This window comes from Balaenoptera physalus, assembly GCF_965194825.1.
Source record: "Balaenoptera physalus genome assembly, chromosome: 5".
Classification (NCBI taxonomy): domain Eukaryota; kingdom Metazoa; phylum Chordata; class Mammalia; order Artiodactyla; family Balaenopteridae; genus Balaenoptera; species Balaenoptera physalus.
The window spans coordinates 57,980,478-58,006,541 of record NC_138884.1 but is presented as its reverse complement, the minus strand read 5'-3'; the positions used below and the strand labels follow the sequence as shown (position 1 = coordinate 58,006,541).

Genomic DNA, 26,064 nt, shown 5'->3' with positions numbered 1-26,064 from the left:
CATCAACAGATAAATGAGTAAAGAAGATGTGGTATATATATACAATGGGATATTACTCAGCCATAAAAAAGAATAAAATTTTGCCATTTTCAGCAACATGGATGGATCTAGAGAATCTCATACTGAGTGAAGTCAGAGAAAGACAAATATTATATGATATCACTAATTTGTGAAATCTAAAAAATAATACAAATGAATTTATTTACAAAACATAAACAAACTCACAGACATAGAAAACAAACTTATGGTTACCAAAAGGGAAAGTGGGGTAGGGATAAATTAGGAGTATGGGACTACAGATACACACTACTATATATAAAATAGATAAACAACAAGGATTTTCTGTATAGCACAGGGAACTATATTCATTATCTTGTAAGAACTTATTTTGAAAACAAAATATATATAACTGAATCACTTTGCTGTACACCTGAAACTAACACAATATTGTAAATCAACTATAATTTTAAAAAAGAATGAGGGCCCTTGGCCATTATCAAAAAAACAAAAATAACAAGCGTTGGTGAGGGAACCCTTGTGCACTGTTGGTGGGAATGTAAATTGGTGCAGCCACTATGGAAAACAGTATGGATGTTACTCAAAATATTAAAAATAGAACTACCATATGATCCAAGGTTCACACTTCTGGGTTATATACCAAAGAATTGAAATCAGGGTCTCAAGGAGGTATCTGCACTTCCATGTTCATTGCAGCATTATTTACAATAGCCAAGACATGGAAACAACCTAAGTGTCCATTGATCACTGAATGGATAAAGAAAATGTGGTATGCACATACAATGGATATATTATTATTCAGCCTTAAAAAAAAGAAGGAAATCCTGACATTTGAGACAACATGGATGAACCCGGAGGGCATTGTGCTAAGTGAAATATGCCAGTCACAGAAGGACAAATACTACATGATACTACTTATATGAAGAATCTAAAATCATCAGACTTATAGAAGCAGAAAGTAGAACAGTGGTTATTAGGAGCTATGGGATGGGGAAACAGGTAGATATTAATCCAAGGGTACAAAGTTTCAGTTATGCAAGATGAATAAATCCTAGAGATTTACTGAACAGCAGGGAGCCTAGAGTTAACGATAACTGGATTGTTACTTAAACAATCCAATTGGATACTTAAAAATTTGTTAAAAGGGCAGAGCTTATGTTAAGTGTTCTTATCATACACAGAAAAAAAATAATAATAAAAAGGGAGGAAGGAAACTTTTGGAGAAGACGGATATGTTTGCGGCACAGGTCATGGTAATTGTGGGTGTATACTTATCTCCAAGCTCATCAAGTTGTGTATATTAAATATGTACAGCTTTTTGTATGTCGATCATACCTCAATAAAGTGGTTTTAAAAAAAGGAATGAGGGTCCTAGCCAAATATAATGCCAGAGTTTTAAATAGGACTTCAGGAGGCTGAGCAGGCCCAATCCTTTACCTGAAATAAAATCTTAAAATTAGATGGTGCAAAATATGACTTTTTAAATTGAGTCTCTAGTCCTTCCAAACAGCATCCAGTTCGTTGACCTCTGGGGATATCTCTCTGATCATCTCCGTAGCTTTTCTCTTCCCCCCTGCCCTGCACCCCAGCTTTGTCCTGGAGGGGCCTCTCAGGTCCTGTGTAATCACCAGATTCTCTAGGGGGTCAAGAGCATAAACCCATCCTTTTCTTGTTAATGTTGAAAGCCTCTCAAATCTCTATTTACTCTCTCTCATCAAAAGTTAAATATTACCTGCTATTACAACCATAAAAATGCTGAGTATAGCTACAGCCCTTGCTAAGAAATGCCGTGTCCTGTAAATGGGCCATAATTTCTGTAATAAAGGAGAGACAACAATGACAGAAACCTAATTATTGTCGATGACATAGCTAATCTGATGAATGACCTTACCAATATTTGTTCCCTTCTTCTAGACACTTCCCGAATTTATTTTAACTGAGAGCTTTATTAAGATTGTCCCAAAGAACATTGTAAAAATAATTTGTCTTGTTTACCATCTATGGTAATATTAGAAAAAAAAGGAAAGTTTTTCTCTGCATCTTGAGAAAAGAAAGTAAAATCTTGGACACTAACAGTACCAGATAGGGTAGACTTCTGAGAATGAGATAGAGATCTTTGCTGTATGTCCTGAAGTTTTCCCTCCTGGAAATTGAGAGCAAGTGTCATGAAGAAAAGCAGACAGAACTCTTCACTGTGTTGTATGTGTGCCTTACTCTTGACATGGATTAAAAATGGAGAAACTGAGGCACAGAAAGATTCAACCATGTGATTATTTCTGCAGTGCCTGGAAGAGTTCCTGGAACATAGTAGGTTCTTAGTATCTGTTGAAAGCTGAATGTCTAACCTTTGACTAAGGTGGGAGTAATTTCAGGGTTCTAGTTAAGAGAAAATGAAACTTTTTTGTCATGGTCATCTCTGCACTTGGTATTATTCATTGTTCTAGAGCACTCCCTGTTTAGCTGTCCTCATCCAATGTGCTTTCAATCAGCGATCCTACATTGAGAGCTTTAGGGTGGAATATACCTAGATTTGTGCTCCATTTCTGTGTGAACTTTATGAGAGCAAGATGTTGATTTTACTTATTTCTGTACCCTAGAAAGGGGTACAGTGGTTCATAACGGATGCTCATAAATGCTGACTGCGAATTTTACTAAAGCGTTCTATTGAGAACCTTTGCATTTGGGCAAAATTTTGGAAGAGAGGAAAGGGGGAAGAGAGAGAGATTGATTTGGGGAAAGGAGTTCTGATTTCAAACCCTCAAATCTGTTTACACTCTCTTTTAGCAACAGCTGGCAGCTTTAGCAGTCTTTGTTTTCTATAAAGTAACCTTACCTCACATCTTCCCAGGGATCTGCCTTCTCTCCCCGTTGGTAAAAATTTCTGAAGTGATTATGAGAGGCTGGATGACATGTGTGTAGGGCACTCTACCAGAAAAGGCATTATGTACCTGACAACAGTTTAGAACTCTCCGAACTGGATTTTATTTTCTCAGGTATTGGGGAACTTGTCCTGAGTGGGTAAGTTTTTTTGGTGTGAAGACAAAACACAGTGGAAAATTAAAGAGATCATCTTATTCAGGCTATTGCAATGGGGAAAGTGCTCAATAAGAAGGAACGAAATGTCTCAAAGAAAGAAAGAATGTCGGGAGTTTTGTAGAGGCAGGTAAACAAGAGAGTCCTGAGGAAGGGTGTAGACAGGTCTTATCACCCATAGGCAGGATGGTTCTTTGAGGTTAGCTGGAATGCAAAAAGGCCGGGAGGTATCTCAATTGCTTTTTAGGAGCACAGGGCTCAGACAAAGTTCAACGTTGTCAGTGGACACTAAAGCCCATTTGTGTTTGAATCCTACTTCCATCATTTAGAAGCTGTGTGACCTTAGGCAAATTACTTAACCTCTCTGTGCGTCAGTTTCTTCATCTATAAAATGGGAATAACATATAGTACTTACTTGATGGAGATGTTTTAAGGACTAAGTGAGATGAAGCATATAAAGTGCCTGGCACTAGATGAGTGTTCAATAAATATTATTACCATTCTTAAGTATTCTATATAGGACAGAAATTAGGTTTACAAGGAGGGACAAAACTTGCTGGCGCTCTCATTTGAAACTTTATAAAAGGCAAGAAGCTTCACTTAGATAAGACAAATTGTTTTTATGCCTTCCTAAAACGTTGACACGTAGAAATGCTGAGTAGGTACGAAATGAAATAACTTAGAAACTTTCTTTTAAAATGCTGAATTGGGACTTCCCTGGTGGTGCAGTGGTTAAGAATCTGCCTGCCAATGCAGCGGACGTGGGTTCGATCCCTGGTCCGGGAAGATCCCACATGCCATGGAGCAGCTAAGCCCGCGTGCCACAACTACTGAGCCCGCGTGCCACAACTACTGAAGCCCGCACGCCTAGAGCCGGTGCTCCTCAACAAGAGAAGCCACCGCAATGAGAAGCCCGCGCACCGCAACGAAGAGTAGCCCCCGCTCGCCGCAACTAGAGAAAGCCCGCACGCAGCAACAAAGACCCAATCCAGCCAAAAATAAAAAATAAATGAATAAGTAAATAAATTTTTTAAAAAGGGAAAAAAAAATGCTGAATTATAAAGTCAGTTAAACAACAGTTACAATCTTTGTGTGTGTGTGTGTGTGTGTGTATGTGTAAATAGTTTTCGTTCATATACAATGGACCACTGGGATTTGTTTAAGTGAATAATTTTAAATGATGCCCCAACGTTATTTCATTTTGGGGAATGTTAGTCTTTCTTTAAAACTGTCTTGTGGCTGATTCAAATAGCAAAATTAAATTAAGATCAATTTCATTTTAGGGAAATAGTTTTAAATATATAATTTCAAGCTATCTCTCCTTGATAAATTTAAGGTGGGCATTAGGAGGAGAGAAGCCTCTATTGTGTGCCAGGGACAGTGGTTGGCACTCTGCTAGGAGCTAGGAAGGATGGTAAATGCTTTATGGCCTCCGATGGCTCAAATTCAATGGTAAAGTCAACCATCCCAAATACTTTTGATGAATAAAAAAATTAATTATAAATTATAATGAGATAAGCAACAAGGATTTACTATATATAACACAGCGAATAATATTCAATATCTTATAATAACCTATAATGGAAGACAATCTGAAAAAATATATGTAACTGGATTCACTTTGATGTACACCTGAAACTAACACAATATTGTAAGTCAACTATACTTCCATTAAAAAAGTATGATAAATACCACTGGGAGCATGTGAAAGGTCTTCCCTTCCCCCAGCCACTGAACTTACATCAAACACTGGATCAATCTGAACCAGACCCCTAGGGAATGCCATCTACTGACTGACTCGGACTGGGTTACTGCCCATACCTGAACCAGTCATAGGTAGAATTCAATTATAGTGGTTTCTATCAATCAGAGTCAATCATTAGAGCTGGTGCAGTCATTCTCTGCAAATGAGTGACTGCTACATAATGGGGAAGGGGTAGGATAATTACTGAAGAAACATCAATAATGTCCAATAAAAACGCTAAATGCCTGATACCTAATAGAAGGGAGCTCTCTTGGAGGTAAAAGGGGGAAGGAAGGATTCCACCTCTGGAAAGATGTGTGGTTAGAGTGGGATTTCAAAGATAATGGTGGAGAGCAACTACTAAGGGATTTTTAGGTAAAGGGTACAACATGAACAACATTAAGAAAGAATATGGAAGGGAAAAATAGAAAGTAGAATAATATAATTGGAGAGAAGCAGGACTGGGACGTAAGAGAACTATGTGAGCAGGCCACATTTGGAAGGTTTTGAACGTCAGCCTGAGGAGCCTGAATGTATTCTGTATCTAATGGGTAGCTGTGCAAGGTTTTAAGGAAGGTTATGGCATTATTAGTCTGTGCTTGCCAAGACTCTAAAGATTTTTCTGCATCAGCTGTTGATCCGGGTCAGGCTGAATGTCTCCAGGTCACCCTGGGTTAGGATGATGTTTCCAAGCCTGGCTCAGCCTTCAAGGACTAGGGACAGAGTTTCCTTTGCCTGCACGCTTTGACCTTGCTTGGGGAACCTGTTTCTACCATGCTACAAATATAAGTGCTATTTTTCCAAGACGGCTGGACACTGCCCTGTGGGCTTTCTGAGAGATCCCGCCAGGGCCACGGGGAGTCTGGCCCCTCATTCCACACTTACCTTCAGCAGAGCCACTAGCAGAAGGCAGGGTTCCTAGCTCAGCCTACTGATCACCATGAATTCAGCAGGTAAAGGCAACAATGACGCCACAAGCAGCCCTAAAAGAGGCAATTCAAATGAATTCATTGTACCGTTTGGGGCCAGATTCCCAAGGAAGCCTAGGAGAAATCTGACGAGAAGGATAAAAGGAAGGCGTTTACCCATGTCAGGTTCAAAGAAATAAGTGTTATAATTTTGACTCTAGGCATACTCCAGCGGTAATAAGAGCACATTAAATAACTACCCGGCCAAATGCAGTTTGTTCCACTAGGACAAAAGTCCTGTGAAATCCTTTATGGAGGCTACACTCTTCATCTTGGTTCTCAGGGAAAGTCCCTCATCTGAAAAAGCTAACAGGGCTAGCAAACCCTCTGCTCATGTCAGAAGGAAAAAAAAGGAAACATTCCCTAGAGTAAACAGCACAAGAATAACTGAAATGGAGGAAGTACGTGACTTCAAGCTTGTGTTGCTAACAAATATTTTCTATGCTTGTAACAGTAAGGAATGCAACCGATCTGTGACAAACCCAGGGAATGTTTCTGAGTCAGCACTCCCTGAGCGCTTCCTTTGTGCTAGGCACTCGGCGAAATACTTAATATTTGTCTTGCCTAATATGCTAGCCACCAGACACATGTGGCTACTGAGCACTTGAAATGTGGCTAGTCCAAATTGAGATGTGCTTACATGTTGAAGACTTAATATGAAAAAAAGAATGTAAAATACCTCATTAATATTTTTACATTGACTGCATGTTAAAATCATAATATTTTTGATATACTGGGTTATATAAGATATATTATTCAAGTTAATTTTATCTCTTTTTTTACTTTTAAAAATATGACTACTAGAAAATTTAAAGTTACATAAATGGCTCACACTTGTGGCTTGCATTGTATTTCTATTGGAGAGCACAGCTTTAGATGATCTCCATTCTGCATTCCCATAACAACCTTATAACATAGACTATTACTTGGTCTGTTTATTGAAGAAGAAATTGCTGAGGTGTAGAGACTGCAAGGTACTTGCCCAGCATTATTAAGTGCTGGGGTTGTAATTCAAACCAGGGTTGGTCTTAGCCACTATATTATAATAAACTGCCTCTTCAGCTTGCTTTATGAGTCAGTATTTTTCTGGGTGACTCAAGTGTAGAACTCTGGGTTAGGATGTGGTCTCCCCCGCTAATTGCTTGCATGAGCTTGAGTGATTATCTTAATCTCTTCATGTCATGAGACAGGAGCCTAATACATCTAATAAGTCAATAATGCATTATTGTCTTATTTGAATCACTTCTTTGGCTTCACAATCTGTGGAAACAAAGATTCAGTTCAACTTAGCAAATGTCTCCTTAACATCACTATGTACAGTTGTGAAAAAGCCCAAATAAACACCATCAAATATGTTAATTCCTGAGAGGGAGTTAATTATGTTTGGAGTAACACCAGAATGAATGAACAAAACACACTTTAACTTTCCAGTTGTAAAAAGAGAAGAGCAATGCTCACTTTAAGCTTAATGAATAACAGATACAATACAGTTTTGAACTGATATTGACTATATTGGGTAATTTACATATGATCATTTTTCAAGTATTCTTACAACCCCTTACACAAAGAATCTCCAGAACTTGAATTGTTTTGGACCAAGAAAATCATACCAACTCTAAACATAAAAGCAAGGGAAAGGAAAACCTGGTGCCATGCGGAAGTATTTCTTTTCTGTTATTGTCATATTTTAATTTAATTACATTGGTGAGAATTCATGTCCTCCCTAACACACTCCAAATGCTTCTTGGTTCTAATTTTTAGTGCATATACTGATCATAATCTGAGCCCCACTTGAGAAAGCAGCTCACTCTTCAAGGCCATAGGTGATCCTTAAAAGCGTGAAAGAGAAATTTTTGGTATCGCTTATACTCCGTTGTGAGACTCCAAGTCATAATCTCTGTAAATGCTTGAGTGCAACTGACAAAAAAAATCTGACCTAGAATCCTCTTCAAGCTCGGATCACATAAATTTGCCACGGAATTTCGATAGCAGCCCCACTTTATCCAGTACTTGTCACTAGCTCCGGCTCCTTGCTTTACCGTCTGTGCTGTGTTCTTATTACTGCGACTAACTTGGCTTTGAAGCAGTTTCAACATTCCACAAGTCACAATGTGTTCTTGGAAATTATGTCTCAGTGCCACCTAGTAACTCTTTTTCTGGCAACCATTTCTTTTCAACTTCAGGTACAGCACATTGGTTAATCTTATTCTTTAATTGATGGCACCCCATTACCAACTGGGTGTACAAGGCCCTCTCTTAATCATTCATTTATATACTCCTTTTCTTCTCCATTTTCCACTTCTATTCCTCTGCTCTCACCATAAGCAATCATTCTTAAGTGTATGCGTTCTGTAAAGTGTATATTTTTGTTTTGATGCATACATTTTTAATTTATATAAATCATATCATTGTAAAAAATCTCACTCTCTTTCTTTACTACATTTTTAAAAAGTCTAACCATGTTGCCAAGTAAAATCTAGACTGTTGCATCTGATACCTAGTTATCCGTCCATTTTACCCATCTACATCACAAAAATGGGCATGCACATTGTCCTTAACTCACCGATATTGCTAATAATGCTGCGACAAACATCCTCGTACATCTTCCCTTACAGGTGAGACTCCCTCTGGATTCCTATACCATTCCGGGCAGCAGAAATACTGGGGTATAGGTAACATATGTGTCAGTCTGGTTCCCACCACGAAAACAGAACCCACTCGAAGCATGTAAAACCAAGGGACTTTAATGCAAAGAACATGTTGCGGAGGTGATGGAAGTGCTAAGAGCCAAACTGGGGATATGAGGTAACTGAGAGATTAGCAACAGCACGAACACGCTTACCACATCCGAACTGCAGGAATTACTTATAATAGGAGCCTGAGTCTGATGGAAGCTGCCCGGTGGAAGCTGAAAGAGAAGGAAAAAATATAGATACCCCCTTGGAGACAGAGGGAAAGAGAGAAATACCCTGACTTTTCCCTTCTCCCATCCCCAGTGTCCTATCAGTGCTTTCTGCTGCATTCCCAAATGCATCCTGCAGGTGCCAGAGCAGAGCAGGGACAGGTGAGGAACAAATAGAGGGCAGACAGTTGTAAGCACACCCTATACTTGATTTGACTAAGTCCTGCTAGACTGCTCTCCATAATAACTAGCACCAGCTATACTCCTCTCAGCAGCATGTCCCCACATACCATCTACTCTTTATGGTCTACTATACTCCAGAAAGTAGCAGTAGACACCTCTTCCATCTTCCTTTGAATGTGTCTAGCCTATTGCAGATGCCGCAGGTAGCTCCTTAAACCTAGCAGCTTCCAGGAGCTCGGGAACCCACCCAGGGACTGGGCCATAGCCTCTTGAGGGCAGCAGCCTCATCAGTTTTTGGTTTTTCTTGGGTTTTTTTGGCTGTGTTGGGTCTTCGTTGCTGCACGCAGGCTTTCTCTAGCTGTGGCAAGCAGGGGCTACGCTTCGTTGCGGTGCGTGGGCTTCTCATTGTGGTGGCTTCTCTTGTCGCGGAGCATGGGCTCTAGGCATGCTGGCTCAGTAGTGGCGGCGCACGGGCTTAGTTGCTCCGTGGCACGTGGATCTTCGCGGACCAGGGCTCGAACCCGTGTCCCCTGCATTGGCAGGTGGATTCTTAACCACTGCGCCACCAGGGAAGCCCCACTTCATCAGTTTTATTTGTAAGGCCCTACTTGTCATTATGCTCAATGCTACTGACCAAGTGATAAATATACTCGTTGATTACTGGTGTCATGCCTTACCCCTTATTGTTACGATTTGGCTTGCAGACTGCATTGGTGGCAGTCTTCAACAAGCCACTTGTGGCACTGTGGAGGGAAATCTCTAGGGAGAGCCTGTGGGTGAGGGAGAGAGTTGATACTCAGCCAACAAGCATAGTTTAAGACCATAATGGTTGTCAAAACACTGTGTTGGTTGATAAATAGGCTCTGCTCTGAGCAATGCCAAGTGACCACTGTGCCCTGACTGCCCCAGCCACTTCCTTGGAAGCACCCCTCCCTCCAAAATCAGCAACTAAAGGGATATGTGTGGCCTGGCCAGGGGACTCTAGAACTCTGCTGCTGCAATCTGGCTCGCCACTTTCCCAATTGGTTCTTGCATATGGCTTACTGGTTGTTAAATATATTAAATATCCTTCCCCTGGAGGAGTATCACAAAAGAAGCATAGGGGAAAGTCTGTAGACTTTTGGGTGTCCTATGACTCCCAGGAGCCTCCTTTCTATGTGTGATGATGGCAGAGAGAATTCTCCAGGATTATATTCCTGATAGAAAATGCTCCATATGTTTTTTGCTTTTCTATTCATTTACAGCATACACAGTAAAGTGCACAAGGCTGAAGTGTACCGCTCATTGAATTTTTACATGTGTACACCCATGTATCCACCACCCAGATCAATATATAGAACGTTTTCAGCCTCCCAGCTAGCCCCCTCCTGCCTCCTTTCCATCAATTACCCCAAATAACCATAATACCACCATCTATCACTATTACTTAATTTTGCCTGTTTTAAAACTTCTGTAAACAGAAGCATAGAGTACGTACTCTTTTGAGTCTCGTTTCTTTTGCTCAACGTGAAAAATGTCCTTCCTTTGTGATTTATTTGGCTATTTTCCCAAATTGTTAAGTTGGATTCTTAGCTCACTAATTTCAACCTTTCTTCTTTCTTTTTTTTTTTTTTGCATTTTTTACAATTTTTAAAAATTGTGGCAAAATACATATAACATAAAATTTACCACTTTAACCATTTTTAAGTGTACAATTCAGCGGCATTAATTACATTCACAATGTTGTGCAACCATCATGATTATTTCCAAAATTTTTCATCACCCCAAACAGAAGCTCTGTACTCATTAAGAAATAACTTCCTATTCCTCTTCCCCTTGAGTTCCTGGTAACCTCTAACTTTCTGTCTCAATGAATTTGCTTCTTCTAGATATTTCATATAAGTGGAGTTACACAATATTTGTCCTTTTGCGTTTGGCTTATTTCACTTAACATGATATTTTCAAGGTTCATGCATGTTGTAGCACGTATCAGAATTTCATTCCTTTTATGGCTGAATAGTATCCCATTGTATGTATATATCACATTTTGTTTATCCATGTATTTTTTGATGGACACTTGGAATGGTTCTACCTTTTGGTTATTGTGAATAATGGTGCTATGAACATACTGTACAAATAACTGAGTCCTTGTTTTTAATTCTTTTGTGTATATACCTAGGAGTGGAGTTGCTGGGTCATACAGTAAGTCTATGTTCAGCTTTTTAAGGAATGGCCAAACTGTTTTTCAAAGCAGCTGCATCATTTTATGTTCCCACCAACAATGAACAAGTGTACCAACTTCTCCACATCATTGCCAACCTTTAAAATTTTTTTCTTCTTCTTCTTTTTTTTTTTAGGCTGCACCATGTGGCATGTGGGATCTTAGTTCCTGAGCAGGGGTTGAACCTGTGCCACCTGCAGTGGAAGAGCAGAGTTCTAACCACTGGACCCCCAGGGAAGTCCCCTTCTTTGTTTTTACAGCCATTCTAGTTGGTGTGAAGTACTATCTCATCGTGGCTTTGATTTATATTTCACTAATGACTAATGATTTTGAGCATCTTTTAATGTGCTTACTGGCCATTTGTATATCTTTGGAGAAATATCTGTTCAAGTCCTTTGCCTATTTTTTAATTGGGTTGTTTGTCTTTTTGTTATTGAATGGTAGGAGTTTTTAAAAAAATATTCTGGATATTATACTCTTATCAGATATATGATTTGTAAATATTTTCTCCCATTCTGTGGATTGTTTACTCTCTTGACAGTTTCCTTTGATGCACAACACACTGGTTTATAATTTTTATGAAGTCCAGTTCATCTATTTTTTCTTTTGTTGCTTCTGCTTTTGATGTCATATGTAAGAAACCATTGTCAAATCCAAGGTTATGCAAATTTGCTCCTGTATTTTCTTCTGATTGTTATAATTTTAGCTCTTAAAATTGTCTTTAATCCATTTTTGAGTTGATTTTGGTATATTCTATAAGGTAAGGGTCCGATTTCATCCTTTTGCATGTGGCTATCCATTATTTACTGAGGAGACTATTATTTCCTCATTGGTCTTGGCACCTTTATCAAAGATAAGTTGACCATTCATTTCTAGGCTCTAAATTCTATTCGACTGGTCTATACAGATGTTTTTGATTATTGTAGCTTTTAGTAAGTTTTGAAATAAGGAAACTTTGTTCTTTTTCAAAATTGTTTTGATTATTTTAGGTCTCTTAACCCAAAATTCCAAATAAATTTTAGGAAGAGTTTTCCATTTCTTCAAAAAATATCATTGGGACTTTGATAGGGATGCATTGAATCAGTATATCACTTTGGGTAGTACTGTTGTCTTAATAATAAGTCTTCCAAACCATGAACATGAGATAGATTGATATTTCCATTTATTTAGGTCTTAACCTTTCTCCTTTTTTAGTTTAATAATTTAAGGTGATTTCATTCTAAGTATCATTTTAGCTTCATCTCCCAGTTTTTGATATTTTTACATTTATTTTTAAATTTCTGTCTTGATATATTCCTTGACCCATTAAGTATTTGTCTTATTTTCAAATAAATGCTTTCAAATATGATTTTATTATTGATATTTAACTTAATTGCAATATGATCAGGGTTGTGGGTTAAATGATACGAAGTCAGAGATGTGTAAAACTTGTTTTATGAACTTGCAAATATAATGTTGTGTATGTTCTTGAGAAGAATGTTTTCTATGATTGTTGGAAGCAAAGTTCAGCATATATCCATTAGATCAAGCTTTAAATTCTTTGTCCTCACTGATTTTTTTGGTCTGTTTGATTTATTACTGAGAGTTGTATTAAAATCTTCCCATTAGGACAATGTATTAATCAATTTCTTTTGTAGGTCTAACAATTTTCCTTTTTGTATTTTAACCTATGTTATTACGTGCATACAAGTTTAGAATTGTGTATCTCTATCTACTGTGTATGCGCGTGTGTCAATTGAACCTTTTATCATTTTGCATAATGATACATTTAATACTCTTTATATATCTCTAATGATCTTTTTTGCCTTAAAGTCTATTCTGTCTGATATTAATATAGTTACATCAGGTTCCGTTTGATTAATATCTACCTGGTACATCTTTCTTTATATTTCTTCAATCAATGTATTTATCTTCTTATTGATTAAATAAAATAATTCAGTATTTTAGATAAGTTCTTTTTGTTAATATCCACTGATTAGAATGTATTATGATTTTACACAACCCACTTTTTAAAAGAATACCAACGTATTTATAATTTTCTTTGTTCAACATTCCATCTCACATTGATATTCATTTGGGGATCATTTCCCTTTTATCTGAAGTGCAACCTTTATAATCTTCTTTAGTTATGGTCTTTTGATGATAAATTCTGCCATTTTTTGTTTGTCTGAAATGTTTTTGAGCCATATTATTGGAAGATAGACCTGCTAAGTATGCAGTTCTAAATTGACAGTTGTTTTTACTCAAACCTTGATTATTTAATGTCTTTGGTTTCTATAATTGCTTTAGAAGTTAGCTTTCAGTCTATTTTTTGTTCCTTTGTAAGTAATCTATCTTTCCTATCTGGCTATTTTTAATGTCAAATATTTGTCTTTTGTATTCATGGTGAAATGCTAAGTGAGATTTTATTCTTATTTATCTTATGCAGAGTCCACTGTCCTTCCTGAAATTGAGAATTTGTATCTTTAATCAAGTCTGGAAAATTCTTAGCCATTATCTTTTAAAATATTGCCTCTCAATAGACATTTTTCCAAAGAAGACATACAGATGGCCAACAGGCACATGAAGAGTTTTTCAACATCGCTAATCGTCGGAGAAATGCAAATCAAAACCACAATAAGAAATCACCTCACACTTGTCAGAATGGCTATCATCAAAAAGTCTAGGGGCTTCCCTGGTGGTGCAGTGGTTAAGAATCCGCCTACCAATGCAGGGGACACGGGTTCGAGCCCTGCTCTGGGAAGATCCCACATGCCGCGGAGCAACTGGGCCCGTGAGCCACAACTACTGAGCCTGCGCGTCTGGAGCTTGTGCTCTGCAACAAGAGAGGCCGCGATAGTGAGAGGCCCGCACACCGCGATGAAGAGTGGCCCCTGCTTGCTGCAACTAGAGAAAGCCCTTGCACAGAAAGGAAGACCCAACACAGCCAAAAAAAAAAAAAAAGTCTACACAAAGAAGCAGGACATGCCCAATAAATGTTAGTTGGTGTTATTGTTGAAATTCCCCCCGCTCTCCTATAAGGCCCCCAACAGTGAAATTTTAGAATTAAATACAAGAAAGAGCTTTACTTAAAAAAAAAAAAAAGTCTACAAATAACAAATGTTGGCGAGGATGTGGAAAAAAGGGAACCCTCGTACACTGTTGGTGGGAATGTAAATTGGTGCAGCCACTGTGGAAAACAGTATGGAGGTTCCTTGAAAAATTAAAAATAGAACTACCATATGATCCAGCATTTCCACTCCTGGGTATAGCCAAAGAAAACAAAAACACTAATTTGAAAAGACACATGTACCCCAATGTTCATAGTAGCATAATTTACAATTGCCAACATATGGAAGCAACCTAACACCTTGTCCAGATGCCAAGGGTTTCTACTAATCCAAGACCATTTTATAATGTCTCAGCTTAAAGTTCTGTTGTTTTTGTTGTTCAAATGCTTTTTTTCTGGAAAGTACCATGAACTAAGTATTGCTGAGTATGTAGTAACATGTTACAGAGATAGTAATTAGTCCTTGAATGGGAAAGATCCAGTAACAGTGTTTGACAACCCTGTTACGGGTATTTGAGTAACCCTCTTTGGAAATAAAATGATCACACTACCTGCCAATAGGGCTAAAAACAAAACAAAACAAAACCCCATCATCCTCACTCTTAAATAACATCTACTTGTTGGATTACTATATGTAACACATTTTACCTTTGTGTTGCAAAAGAGAAAGAAGGGGAGAGAGAAGAGAATGAATGAGAGATTCTCTGAGTAATGACTATAATTAAGGCATGGAATGTGGTGAAATAAAAAGAATCTTAGTTATTTCCTACCAGATATGAAATCAGACTTACTACATGGAGCAAATATCAACATGTGAGGATACAGGAGTCATGAAAATAGGTGGTTTTTTATTAATTCACACAACACTAGAAACTAAGTAACAAGATGACAAAGACCAAGTCTGTTTTATCCCCCATTGCCTCCCCAGTGCCTAGCATGGCCATAACAAACAATATTTGTTGAATGAAGACCTACTGTGTGCTATGCACAGTACTAGGAGCAAGGTGGACATGACCCTAATCCTCAGTCCTAAGGAGAAATCCTACTTCCTCAAAGTAATAAAAGCTGGAATTTGCAATCAAACAAATATTAACGATATTATTGAAGATAATGAAAACAACTAACAGGGTTCCTTTTCATGATTACATTCATAGCTTTCTCTATCAACTATTATAACAACTCTGTGAAGTAGCTGGGCAAATATTAACATCCCCAGTTCACAGTTGAGATAATAATAATACTCAGTAGTTATTGAGGGATTCTTACTTGCCAGCACAGCATTCAATGCTTTACATTCATTATCTCATTGAATTCCCCAATAACCCTATAGGCAGATACTACTATTTCCCCCATTTTCAGACTAGGAAATCAATGAAGCTAAAACAAATTTAAGCAACTGCGCGGGGGTAGGGGGGAGTGCATAATTATTAAGTGGCAGAATCATGATTTATCTCAAGTGGTGGGACTCCAGGGTTTTCCACTGTGCCTAGAAAAGGCAGCTGAACACACAGAGCAGGTGAAGATGCTGGAGCTAGTGCCAGTCGGGGCACCTTTATTACCATCCAGATATTTAACAGGTGCCCAAAGGTGAAGCTAATTTATTCCCAGAGAGTTTAAAGAGAAGACTCATCTTTAAATGACCACAAAAAGTATCTCACCATAACAGACACAATTTAACTACTGCAATAATTTTGAGGGAAGAGAATGTTTTGCTGCTATTCCCTCTAGAAGCGATGCTCACTATTTAAATCAGGAACATTCAGAAGCAGCAAGAGAACTTAGCAAACCCCCAATACATCCTCACGCAATCCATATTTACGTGGGCAACTGCCTATCACGGCCAACTGGATGGCAATTTTACTGCTGAAGTTGAGTCCAGGCAAAAGAATCAAGCAACGCAAGAGCTGAGAGGGACTCTGGAAACCAGCTGGTGACTAGCTAGATACCAGTGCGCAGCCCCCGATTTACGGAGGCAGTGAGACTCGCGGAGTTCCAAGACCTCCAGAAAAGCATTCCGTGCTAAAAGGCCTTCCCACCATTAGAAATCACTCTATGCCTTTCGCCCCCTTTCCACTCCTTCTCTTGCTCTCTCTCCAGCTGCTTTCTTCCTTTTCTTCAACACATTTTTTTGAAACGGTGGTGAACAAAATAAACACGAACACGCCTTCCCAACAGATAAAAACATAATTAAACCAAGAACCTGATACTTCGCGCTTCCCCTGCCACGGTCCACGCCCCCGGGCGTTGGAGAAGGCTCTGGTGAGGCGAGGGTTGTGGAACGCAGGGACGCGTGTTCCCCCCTAGCAGCAGCGGGGCGCCCCGAGCGAGTCTGGGCAGCGCACAGCTCCGCGGGTCTCCTAGCGACCCGAGAGGCGAGGGAAACACACCACCGGAAGCCGGGTGGGCAGCCGGGGAACCACGGCTGACCGCAAGCGGCTGTTCGCACCGGCGGCGCAGGCCGGCGTGTCGCTGGGCATGGACTGCAGGCCCTGGTAAGCGCGCGCACGCGCGAGGGCGCATCCTGCGGGTGGAGCGTGGGGGGAGCCTGCACGCCCTGCTTGCTGCGGCTGGGGGCGGGGGATGGCCGGGGGCCGCGGAGGACCCAACTCCCTTTCCTCCTCATGGTCCCCCGCAAAAATAGACCGTAACCAGCGCGCGACGTTCCTCAATGCCAAGGACACCTTTTTTTGTTGTTGTTGTTATCCTCACAGTCCCCCAGAGGATGTGGATGAATATACCCATTCCAGATGGGAAACTGATGGCCATAGAGTCCTCTGCGCAGACTGGTTTAGCCTGCGACCCGCCCTTCTCCGGGTTAGACAGCACCTGGAGCTTTGGCCACCCGGCTAGTAACTGTGGCCAAGCTGAGTCCGTGTTTGGAGAGTACCTCGGGTACTGGGGTGGTCTGCTGCCGTTTTGAATGTGTTGATCTCAGAGAGACAGCAGTCAGCTGTCCTGAAGAGAGGTCTTAGTTCCCTGCCCAGGAATTGAACCTGGGTAGCCTGGATGAAAACCAGGAATCCTAGCCACCAGGGGCTAGAGGCTAGAAGCAAAGTTCCCCTGGCTCTTACCCCCATTGAAAGCAAGAATGTTTCAAGGAGGCAAAAACTGTAAAAAAAACAGGTACAGCCTTTATTATTAGAGACACATTACAATGTATGGGAGAGCACGCACTGAAACAGTTTATTTAAGTCAGGAGCTAGGCAGAAATACACACCCAGAGAGAAAGGGTATGGGCGTCCTCTCTTAATGAGGAGGAGGCAGTAAGTCAGAAACTAGGCGGAAGTACACAACCGGAGAGGAGTACTGGCCTCCTGAATGAGAAAAGCAGTGAAGAGGTGATTTAAATCCCTTCTATAGGACAGTCCTTCCAGGTCTCTGTTTACATCTGGCCAATTATCTTGCTTCTTTGTTCACACCTGACTGGTCCTAGGACGCTCCCCAACATGCGTGTGCAACTTTTTGCTAAGATGGATCCCACTGCAGAGGCCTGTGGGTGCATGTCCACACTTACTATGGGGTGGCGCCCCCTCCCTTTTTGACCGCCAAGGAGCCTTCCTGCGCATGTGCAGAAAGGGAAGTTTTCCTGACTTCAGGAGTGGTCATCTTATCTCTTTACTTCAGCAGAGCTCAGCTTCTGCCACTGGCTTTGTCCTTGGAGTGTCTGGGGGAGAACAAAGCTTCAATTTTACTCGACGTGACAGACACCAGCTGTCCAGCCCAGGGGCCCATCTGTCTCCTACCTCAGTGTCACTGCCGCAGGACAGGAAGCTGAGGCTTTCTGCCTTTGCTGATTCCTCGAGCTGCTTATGAGAATTCGGCTCTCTTGTAGGCAGCACAATGTGGTGGTTAAGATTACAAAGTCTAGAATCAGAAAGGCTGGAGTTGAAGGCCAGTTTTCCTCTTGTTTGACTGGTGACCTTAGGCAACTTAGTTGCTGTTTCTGGACTCAGTTTTCTTACCTGTAAAATGGGGACAATAAAAGGAATCAGCTTTATAGGATTGTTGTGAGGATTTACTGACACAGCACCTGTGAAGCAGTCACTGCCACATACATACACTGTATACATGTTAGCAATTATGAACTCTTTGAGAATCTCTCCCCACCCCCATTTTCAAACTGTTTGCTTTGAAATAATTATAGACTCACAAGAAGTTGCAGATATAGTGCAGAGGCCCCATATACCCTTCCTCCAGATGCTTCCAGTAGTACCATCGTGCATAATGATAGTACATTACCAAAGCAGGAAATCAGCACTGGCGCAGTATATGAATTAGACGGTAGACTTTACTTGAATTTCACCAGTTTTCACTTGTACTTGTGTGTGTGTGTGTGTGTGTGTGGTTCACTAAAATGTTGTCATGTGTACATCAAGATACAAAACTGTTTCCTCACCTCAAGGGAACCACTTCATGCTATCCCTTTATTATCATTCATTTTCCCACCACAACCCTTGGCAACCACTAATTTGACCTCCATTTCTATAATTTTGTTCTTTTGAGGATGTTAGATAAATAGAGTAATACCTTTATTAAAGGTATAAAACTTTTGAGATTGGCTCTTTTTCATTCAGCGAAAGCCCTTGAGATGCATTGAAGAGATTGTGTGCAGCAACAGTTAGTTCATTTTTACTGCTGAGTTGTACTTCGTGGCATGGATGTACCATGGCTTATCCATTCATGTGCTGAAAGACATTCAGGTCGTTTCTAGTTTTTAGCTATTACATATAAAGCTGCTATGAACATTTGCATACAGGTTTTTGTGTGAACATAAGTTTTCATTTCTTTAGGATAAATGCCTGACACTCTTGCAATTCTTAAAAGTGGAAATATCCAAGTATCATATAGTGACTGTGAAAATAGTAAATGTTTAGAAAAAATGTTTTATTTTCTGGGTCAAGCAAAATTTTTCATGAACTTAACAGAATGCAGAGAGGTAAGCTTATCAGCTATGAGAGATGAAGTGGGGTCATGGGAAGCCCTCCAGCCAGATTGGTTGCCTTATTCACCTCTTTGGAACTCAGTTTCCTCATTGAAAAGTGAGGAAGGTGGACTAGATTTCTTTCGAAGTTTCTGCCAGCTCTAACAAGCTATGAGGTTTGAGCTAGCTGCCACACTTTCCCCAGTTTGAGTTGTATGACTGTCCTTAAGTAAAAATATTGGTTATCAGATTTGATTTTATGAAGTGCTTGGGTGTTCGAATTTGTTGTAAATGTGTGGAAAATACACTTTGGTAAAGATATTTAACACTGTGGAGGGTAACTTGCTAACAGGTCATACTGAGTGGGTCATCAAATCTCAAGATTAGATGGAATTTCGACATTCCCACCACTTAGCTATTTAAGAGTGACTTATTAATTGCAAAGGGCAACTTTTTGTAAACTCATGTTTTTATATCCTTTCATTTAGATCTTCGCAGTAGAGATGGGTTAAGCCCTTACAACACACACATGCACGCACAGCAAGCAAGAAGTTTCTAGGACTCATAAGAAAAGAATAGAGATCAAGCTGGAACCTCTTAAAAATGTTTTGTGCCCATAAGGATGAGTTCAACAAGGAGTAGATTTGCTGTAACGAGTAATTATAGATGAGAAGGGCCTGAAGGTGGAAGAGGCTTCAAGGAAAGACACCAATAATATAGAAATATCTGACTAGGGCAGTGTGATGTATTAGGATAATGAGAGACCTGCCATTAAGCTGCTCAGGTTCCAAGTCCTGACTTTGGCAATGGCTGGATATATTAGATTATCCAGGTCCCATTTTCCTTCCTATTTGTCCATCTGTCTCTTCCATCTTAGCTTCATGCCCTAACTACTCAGTGCAAACAGGGGTCTGATGGGTAAAGAAACAGAGTGAAGCAGGCTGCATATAAGGCAGTAGGGAGTGGTAGAGACTGTGAATAAGAGAGCATAGGACTTGTCTAAAGATGGCAGCCCTTATACCAATAATGGCTCCATGGATAGGTGGACCCAGTGTTCCCAGAGCTCCTGATTTTTGTTCCAGATTATTTGTGTGAACTTTTTTATATGTCAGAAGCTCTGCAATAGTGGTTAAACACCTTTCTCCAGAGGCACACTACCTGTATTAAAAATTTCAGCTCTCCCCCTTATCAGCTGTGGGAACTTTGACAAGTGTTTGTTTTTCAACTTCTTTGTGCCTCAATTTCCTTATCTGTAAATGGGAATAATATTAGTACCTACTTCATAGGATTGTTATGAGATTAAACTAAGTTAATTCATGTAAAGCACTTAGAACAACACGTGTTATATAGAAAGTTCTCAATACATGTGAACTATTATGATTCTTATTAAAACACAAATGGGATCAAATGACAGGTTTGTGGGCCTGATACAGTCCATGAACAACCAGTTTGCAACCCTTGACCCCCTGAGTTTAGAGGAGAAATCGAGGTCCACAAAGGTTAAACGAAGGGCGAAGGTCATGCAGCTAGTTAGGGGCGAGTTGTCGCTGTGTCCAAGTTCTTCCCACTGCACTGTGTCCCTTTAAGGGATAAGAAAGAGTCCCAGGAGGTGTCACAACTTGTGAGCATTCTTCACAAAGAGACTGGATAGCTGGATGGTGGTGACAGCACCACCAAATGTAATAATGGATGACATTTACACATAGTGACACGGATGGGCCTTCATGGTATCCTGCTTGGTAAGCAAGTGACAGAATAGTACCATTTATGTACATGAAGGATACCCAGGTCTCATGAGGATGTCTGCAAACAACGGGTACATTCCAAATCTGTTAGAGTGGTTTTGCTTGTGCAGGGGAGGACAATGATGGTGGGGTATGGGGATAACGTAGAATAAAGAAAACAGGAGCGGGGCCTTGCACAGACCAGCGATAATGTGCCGTGAACCAGGACTACGATTAACTCAGACTTCTCCACGTGACCCTCCCTTCCCCCACCTCTCCTCCTAAAACAGGTGGAGACCAGCCTGCTCACAGCCTCCTTCTCCCACCCTTGTGGTCCTTGTGGTCCATAACACCGGCATGTTGTCTTGCAGGTCCAGAGAAGATCTGCCGTCCAAGTGCTTCGCAAAGCACAGGCGCAGGTCGCCATGTCCCACGTCACTGAACAGCCGGCCGTGGAGATTTGTGAGAACGCGACTGGATGACTTCCGGAAAGGCTGCCCGCCGCGCGGAGGTGGCATCACTCAGGGCCCCGAGGAGGGCTTTCTCCCCCAGATTTATCACAGAGCTCCCCGACCTGCCCCGAGGAGGAGGCAGAAGAACATGCTGCCTCGGGAAGCAGCCCCGTGTTCCACGCTGTCGCCGGCCCGGCAGGCACCGAACGACTTGCGGGCGGACGTGGAGGCCCAGCCGACCGCGCACCCCTCGGCTCTCTACGCGGACCTGGAGGAAGACATGCCTGCAGAGGTGACCACCTGGAGAATATCGCTCCTTAGAGGCCTGGGGAGTTCCCTCCAGGGCGTGAGGGTGATGAATGTCTCCCCAGGGGGAGCGTTCTCCTGGGGTTTGGAGCCGCCTTCTAAGAAACGCAAATAGCGGCAACGTACCCGCTGCTCCGTGCGCTTCCTACGAGGCCGTCCGACTTATAAAGGCCCAGCAAACCAGAAGTGTTTGGCTTCTTTACCCCTGAAGCTCTACCAGTCTACTCTGCTTGTGACTTTTTAGGGGGAGAATATAGTGGAGGAATTGTTCAGTCTTGCTTCTGTCACGTTATCCTGGTCTGGGGAGGTGTCCGTGAGAATTATTAACTGGTGGCTAGAAAGGCACCTGAGCACCTGAAATGGCATGGGAAAATTCACCAGGTTGCCAAGACTAGGGCTGGGCAGCAGCTGCAATATGTCACCACTGTCCCAGGCTTCTTTTAACTTGCAGGTCTAATGTCCTTAGCTTACGTCTTCTTGTCCTTATAGCTCAAAATGGCTTCCACACCTCCAGGCATCGAGTCTGTCTTTCAGACAAGAAGGGGAAGGGGCAAAGTTTAAAAGTTGCATGCCAGCTGACTCTTTTAATCAGGCAAATAGTAGCTTTCCCAGTAAACATCTCATTCATCTGACCACTCTTAGCTGCTAGGGAGTCTAGAAAATTGAATTTCTTGGGTGGGTATTGCAGCACTGAACAAAATCCAGGACAGAATTCTATTAGATTCAAGGAAAGGGGGCAGGATGGATATTGGACAGGGAACTAACAGTGCCTGCTACCCCCCCCCCCACCCCCCTACCCCCCTACCCCCTTACCCCCTGCAGTCTGTTCCCTATGTCAGCAAGCATGACAGTTGTTGAGAAGGTGAACTCCTCTGCTCAAAGCTTCTCATTTGGAGTGAAGTCCTTGCCATGGTCTGGAAGGTCCTGCGTGTTCTGTGCTCCATCCCATTCCTGCCCTGCTCCCTCTCCAACCTCACCACCTACTCCTCTGCCCTCCTCACTTGGCTGCAGCCACTCTGGCCTCCTGGCTGCTCAGCAAATGTGAACAAGCATGTCCAATTTAGGTCCCTGTTCCTTTGTCTGCCAGGCTCACTCCTTCACTTGCTTCAGCTCTTTCCTCAATTATCTCCTCACTGGAGAGGCCTACATAAAATAGCACTCCCCTCCCCCTCATCCTCTGTCCCTTACCATGATCTATTTCCATCCTAGCAGTTGGCAGCACTGGGCTCCTCACTGGAATAAAAGCTGTACAAGGGCAGGGCTTTTCAAGGGCAGGGATTTTATCTGTGTCTTTCACTGTGTACCACCAATACCTGGCATATGGTAGACACTCAATAAATATTTATGGATAATGAATGAATGAATGAGTAAGTGATTAGTGTCAGGGAAGTCTGTAGAAAGGACAATTGGAATTTCTAATCAATGATTTGCCTCCTGGGCTTTCCTTCACTGCCTCCTGCAGGCCATAGCTTCTGAGTCCGTGACAAAGAGATTGTTTGCACACATCCTTAGAGGGCACATGGGACTGTGGCTCTTATTCCCATGTCTGACCTCCTCAAACAGATGTGTTGGCTTCCTTCTGAAGCAGGATCTCTTCTTGTGGTGCTATGATGGCCACCAGCAGCTCTAGATGTAAATTTTACCCAGAAAAACAACACCTCTTTTTGCACGGTTCCAGCAAGATTCCATGACCAAATTTCCCTGGGTCTCACTTGGGTCTTGTACCCATTCCTAAGCCAGTCACTGTGGGCCTGATTAGCCTGGTCAGCCTGCAGGGTGAGGAGTGGTCAGGCCAATTCAGGTCACAAGGACTGAGAGTGGAGGGAGACATGATTCTCCAAAGAAAAGTCTAGATACTGTTACTCATAGGAGGAAGAATGGATGGTGGGCAGTCAAATAAACAGAAATCCTCTAGAGACACTTTTTTCTGTGGGGCAGTGGGGTCCAGGTGGGCCCAGAGGCACTGTTCCATCTAGAGCAGATGGAACTTCAGTAAAAAGGCCACATAGCTAATGTCTAGGTGATGAACGTTTACCTGCAGCACCCAGTGCTGTATTTGCACTGGAATTGATGAACAGAATTGACCAACTGGAAAGGAAAAGGAAATGGACGACTAGGTCTATTCTGTTTGAGAATCAAGGGGCACCCTTTTCAGCTCATCTTTCTTTCCTCCAAAGTTGTTTTCTGTTTGTAACTCTTATTAAAGGTGCTGGAAGTGCTGGATCCTGACAGGAAGCTGGAGGACACATGGGGTTATTATCAGGGCATCTGGAAAAGAATGAAGGAACCCACAGAACTTTTAAGAAAACGTTCTACCCAAGTCTACCTGGGGCGGTAAGCATCGTTCTTAACCTCTCGCTCATTCCTGTCCCGTGATGAAACGTTCTAGTACAGCTCTTCCTTGACTTACGGTGGGGTTATGTCTCCATAAGCCATGGTACATGGAAAATACCGTAAGTCAAAGATGCATTTAATACACTTAACCTACCAAACATCATAGCGTAGCCTAGCCTACCTTATACGTGCTCAGAACACTTCTATTAGTCTACAGTTGGGCAAGATCATCTAACACAAAGCTTATTGTATAATGAAGTGTCGAATATCTCATGTCATTTATTGAATACAGCACTGAAGGTGAGAAACAGGATGGTTGTGTGGGTACAGGATGGTTGTAAGTGTATCGGCTGTTGGCCCTCGTGATCACGTGACTGACGGGGGGGCTGTGGTTCGCAGCCCAGCATCACGAGACAGTATCGTCACTGCATATCACCAGCCCAGGAAAAGATCCAAATTCAAAATTCAAAAGACATTTTCTAGTGAATGAACGTTGCTTGCTTTTACTCCATCATGAAGTAGAAAAATCGTAAGTCGAACCATCATAAGTCAGTGACTATCTGTAGTTACCTTCTCAAAGCTTCTCATCTTTAGAATATTTTAGGAATAATTAAGAATCTTTAGAATAATTAAGAGAAGGAAAAGTAACTAAGTTCCTGAGGAGGAGGGAAGGGAGCCTTGGGTCCCGCTCTGAATAGTGTTTACTTCATAAATGGATGTGAATTAGCCAGCTATGGAGCGAGTACGGGTGTATCTGCGTGACTCTAGGACAGCTGTCGGAGAAGAAAACTGCAGAAAACCTGATTGACTTTGATTAGCCCACAGTGGCTTTCTGCATTATCTGTGGCAGAAGCCCTTTTATTCAACAGGACTGAGACCAGTAGTTGGTTGAATAACCAACCAAACAAACCAACCAACCAAGAAGCTAACATAGGGAAGTGTAGAAGGTGATACTTTAGTACTTGACACATTTTACTTTACCCTAAAACATAACTGTACATTCACTTGCTAGTCTTTTAATATCAAGCCTTTTTTGGAGTATGGGTCTGCTGCTTGGAGTTTCCCGGTCATCTTTTTTGCATAAACTACACCAGGAATGCCACCTTCATTGAACCTTTCCAAAGCACTAAGCTTAATTTTCATAGACACCACTCTCTTTCATATCACACTTTTGTTTTCCCCATTCACATATTATTTAATTTAAAATGCAAATGCCATGATAAGTATACTTGGCACAAACAGATTTGGGCTATGCATTTGACTGTTGAAATTAATGAGATCACTGGCAGACACTGAAGCGTATGGGTGAACTAGAGGGCAGCCCAGCCACAGAACCCAGGACCACGGCCAGGGTGTTTGGAAGGGGCCACAGAGAGCTTTGCTAGTCACACAAGTTAGCTACATGGAAGTGGAGTGAGAGAGAATCCACTGATTAATTATACATGTTGGTTAGGGTGGGACACGAGGTGACAGGAGCCCCACTGTCCTGGCCCCTTAGTGTACCCCTGGTCAGTTTGGGGAGAGCAACTGGGCAAACTCCTCTCAGCTCTGCCCTTCTACTGGAAAGCAAGACGGCCCATGGAAGCATGAGTTCTCCTCTCTTCCTTCCTTCTTGAGGGGAGCCCCACCCTGGTCCATGCCGCTGCTGCCCGGATGGGACAGTCTGCCCATTTCTGGATTTCAGTTAGCAAGTCCTCTTGGACCTGAACCCAAGTGCTCCAACATGGCTGCTGCCAGTGATAAAGGGGACATTTTGGCTTTTGTCTTTGCTCTTTGTGTTATTTTTCAGTGCTTAGAATGTGGGTGGGGAAGAGGGAGGAGTGTTGTAAGTAGGGGGTCCCCCTGGAGACTCCAACAGTGTGGGTCAGTGTGGTCCTGTGAGCATCTTTGAATTCTTGACCCTCAGGGACCACTAGCTCATTCTATTTATGCAAAAAGATCAACAGTACTTATCAAGCACCTACGATGGGTCATGGTCAGTGCTAGGTTCTGAGGACGCAGTGGTAAACAAGTTAGGACCCCATCTTCATGGTGATTGCAGACTGGTGTGGAAGAAAGCATTAAATATCAAGGGCATCAAGTCTTTGTTCACAAAGCCATATGTTTATGAAATATTACTTTTCTTTTATTTCTATTTATATCTGACACCCAGCCCTCATCCCACTGAATAGCAAACATTCAGTCATGGTCATTTTTTGTAGTATAAGAAAGTGGGATAGGCCTCTAGCAA

General features: G+C 41.6%; 2 protein-coding genes and 1 long non-coding RNA gene across 4 annotated transcripts in view; 1 reads left to right on the top strand and 2 right to left on the bottom strand.

Moving 5' to 3' along the window:
* Nucleotides 1-8,499: 8,499 nt before the first annotated feature.
* LOC309661896 lies at nucleotides 8,500-16,415 on the bottom strand. Its single transcript, XR_014264348.1, has 3 exons — nucleotides 16,298-16,415; nucleotides 9,526-9,618; nucleotides 8,500-8,671 (listed from the first exon to the last, which is right to left on the bottom strand). It is a non-coding gene; the product is annotated as an uncharacterized lncRNA (long non-coding RNA).
* A 94-nt stretch (nucleotides 16,416-16,509) lies between these two features.
* Nucleotides 16,510-26,064, top strand: part of FAM47E (family with sequence similarity 47 member E) — a 30,529-nt gene continuing 20,974 nt past the window's right edge. For both annotated transcript variants that reach the window (XM_082463881.1, XM_082463880.1), the window contains exons 1-3: nucleotides 16,510-16,589; nucleotides 21,114-21,486; nucleotides 23,707-23,834. In XM_082463881.1, the coding sequence (XP_082320007.1) occupies nucleotides 16,573-16,589; nucleotides 21,114-21,486; nucleotides 23,707-23,834 (518 nt within the window). In that variant the 5' untranslated portion in view covers nucleotides 16,510-16,572. The remainder of the gene's footprint in view (nucleotides 16,590-21,113; nucleotides 21,487-23,706; nucleotides 23,835-26,064) is intronic.
* LOC309661849 (uncharacterized protein) overlaps nucleotides 17,212-26,064 on the bottom strand; it is a 38,342-nt gene continuing 29,489 nt past the window's right edge. Inside the window, exons 3-4 of the mRNA XM_082463989.1 lie at nucleotides 17,841-18,059; nucleotides 17,212-17,761 (exon numbers count right to left, since the gene is read on the bottom strand). Of these exons, the coding sequence (XP_082320115.1) occupies nucleotides 17,705-17,761; nucleotides 17,841-18,059 (276 nt within the window). The 3' untranslated portion in view covers nucleotides 17,212-17,704. The remainder of the gene's footprint in view (nucleotides 17,762-17,840; nucleotides 18,060-26,064) is intronic.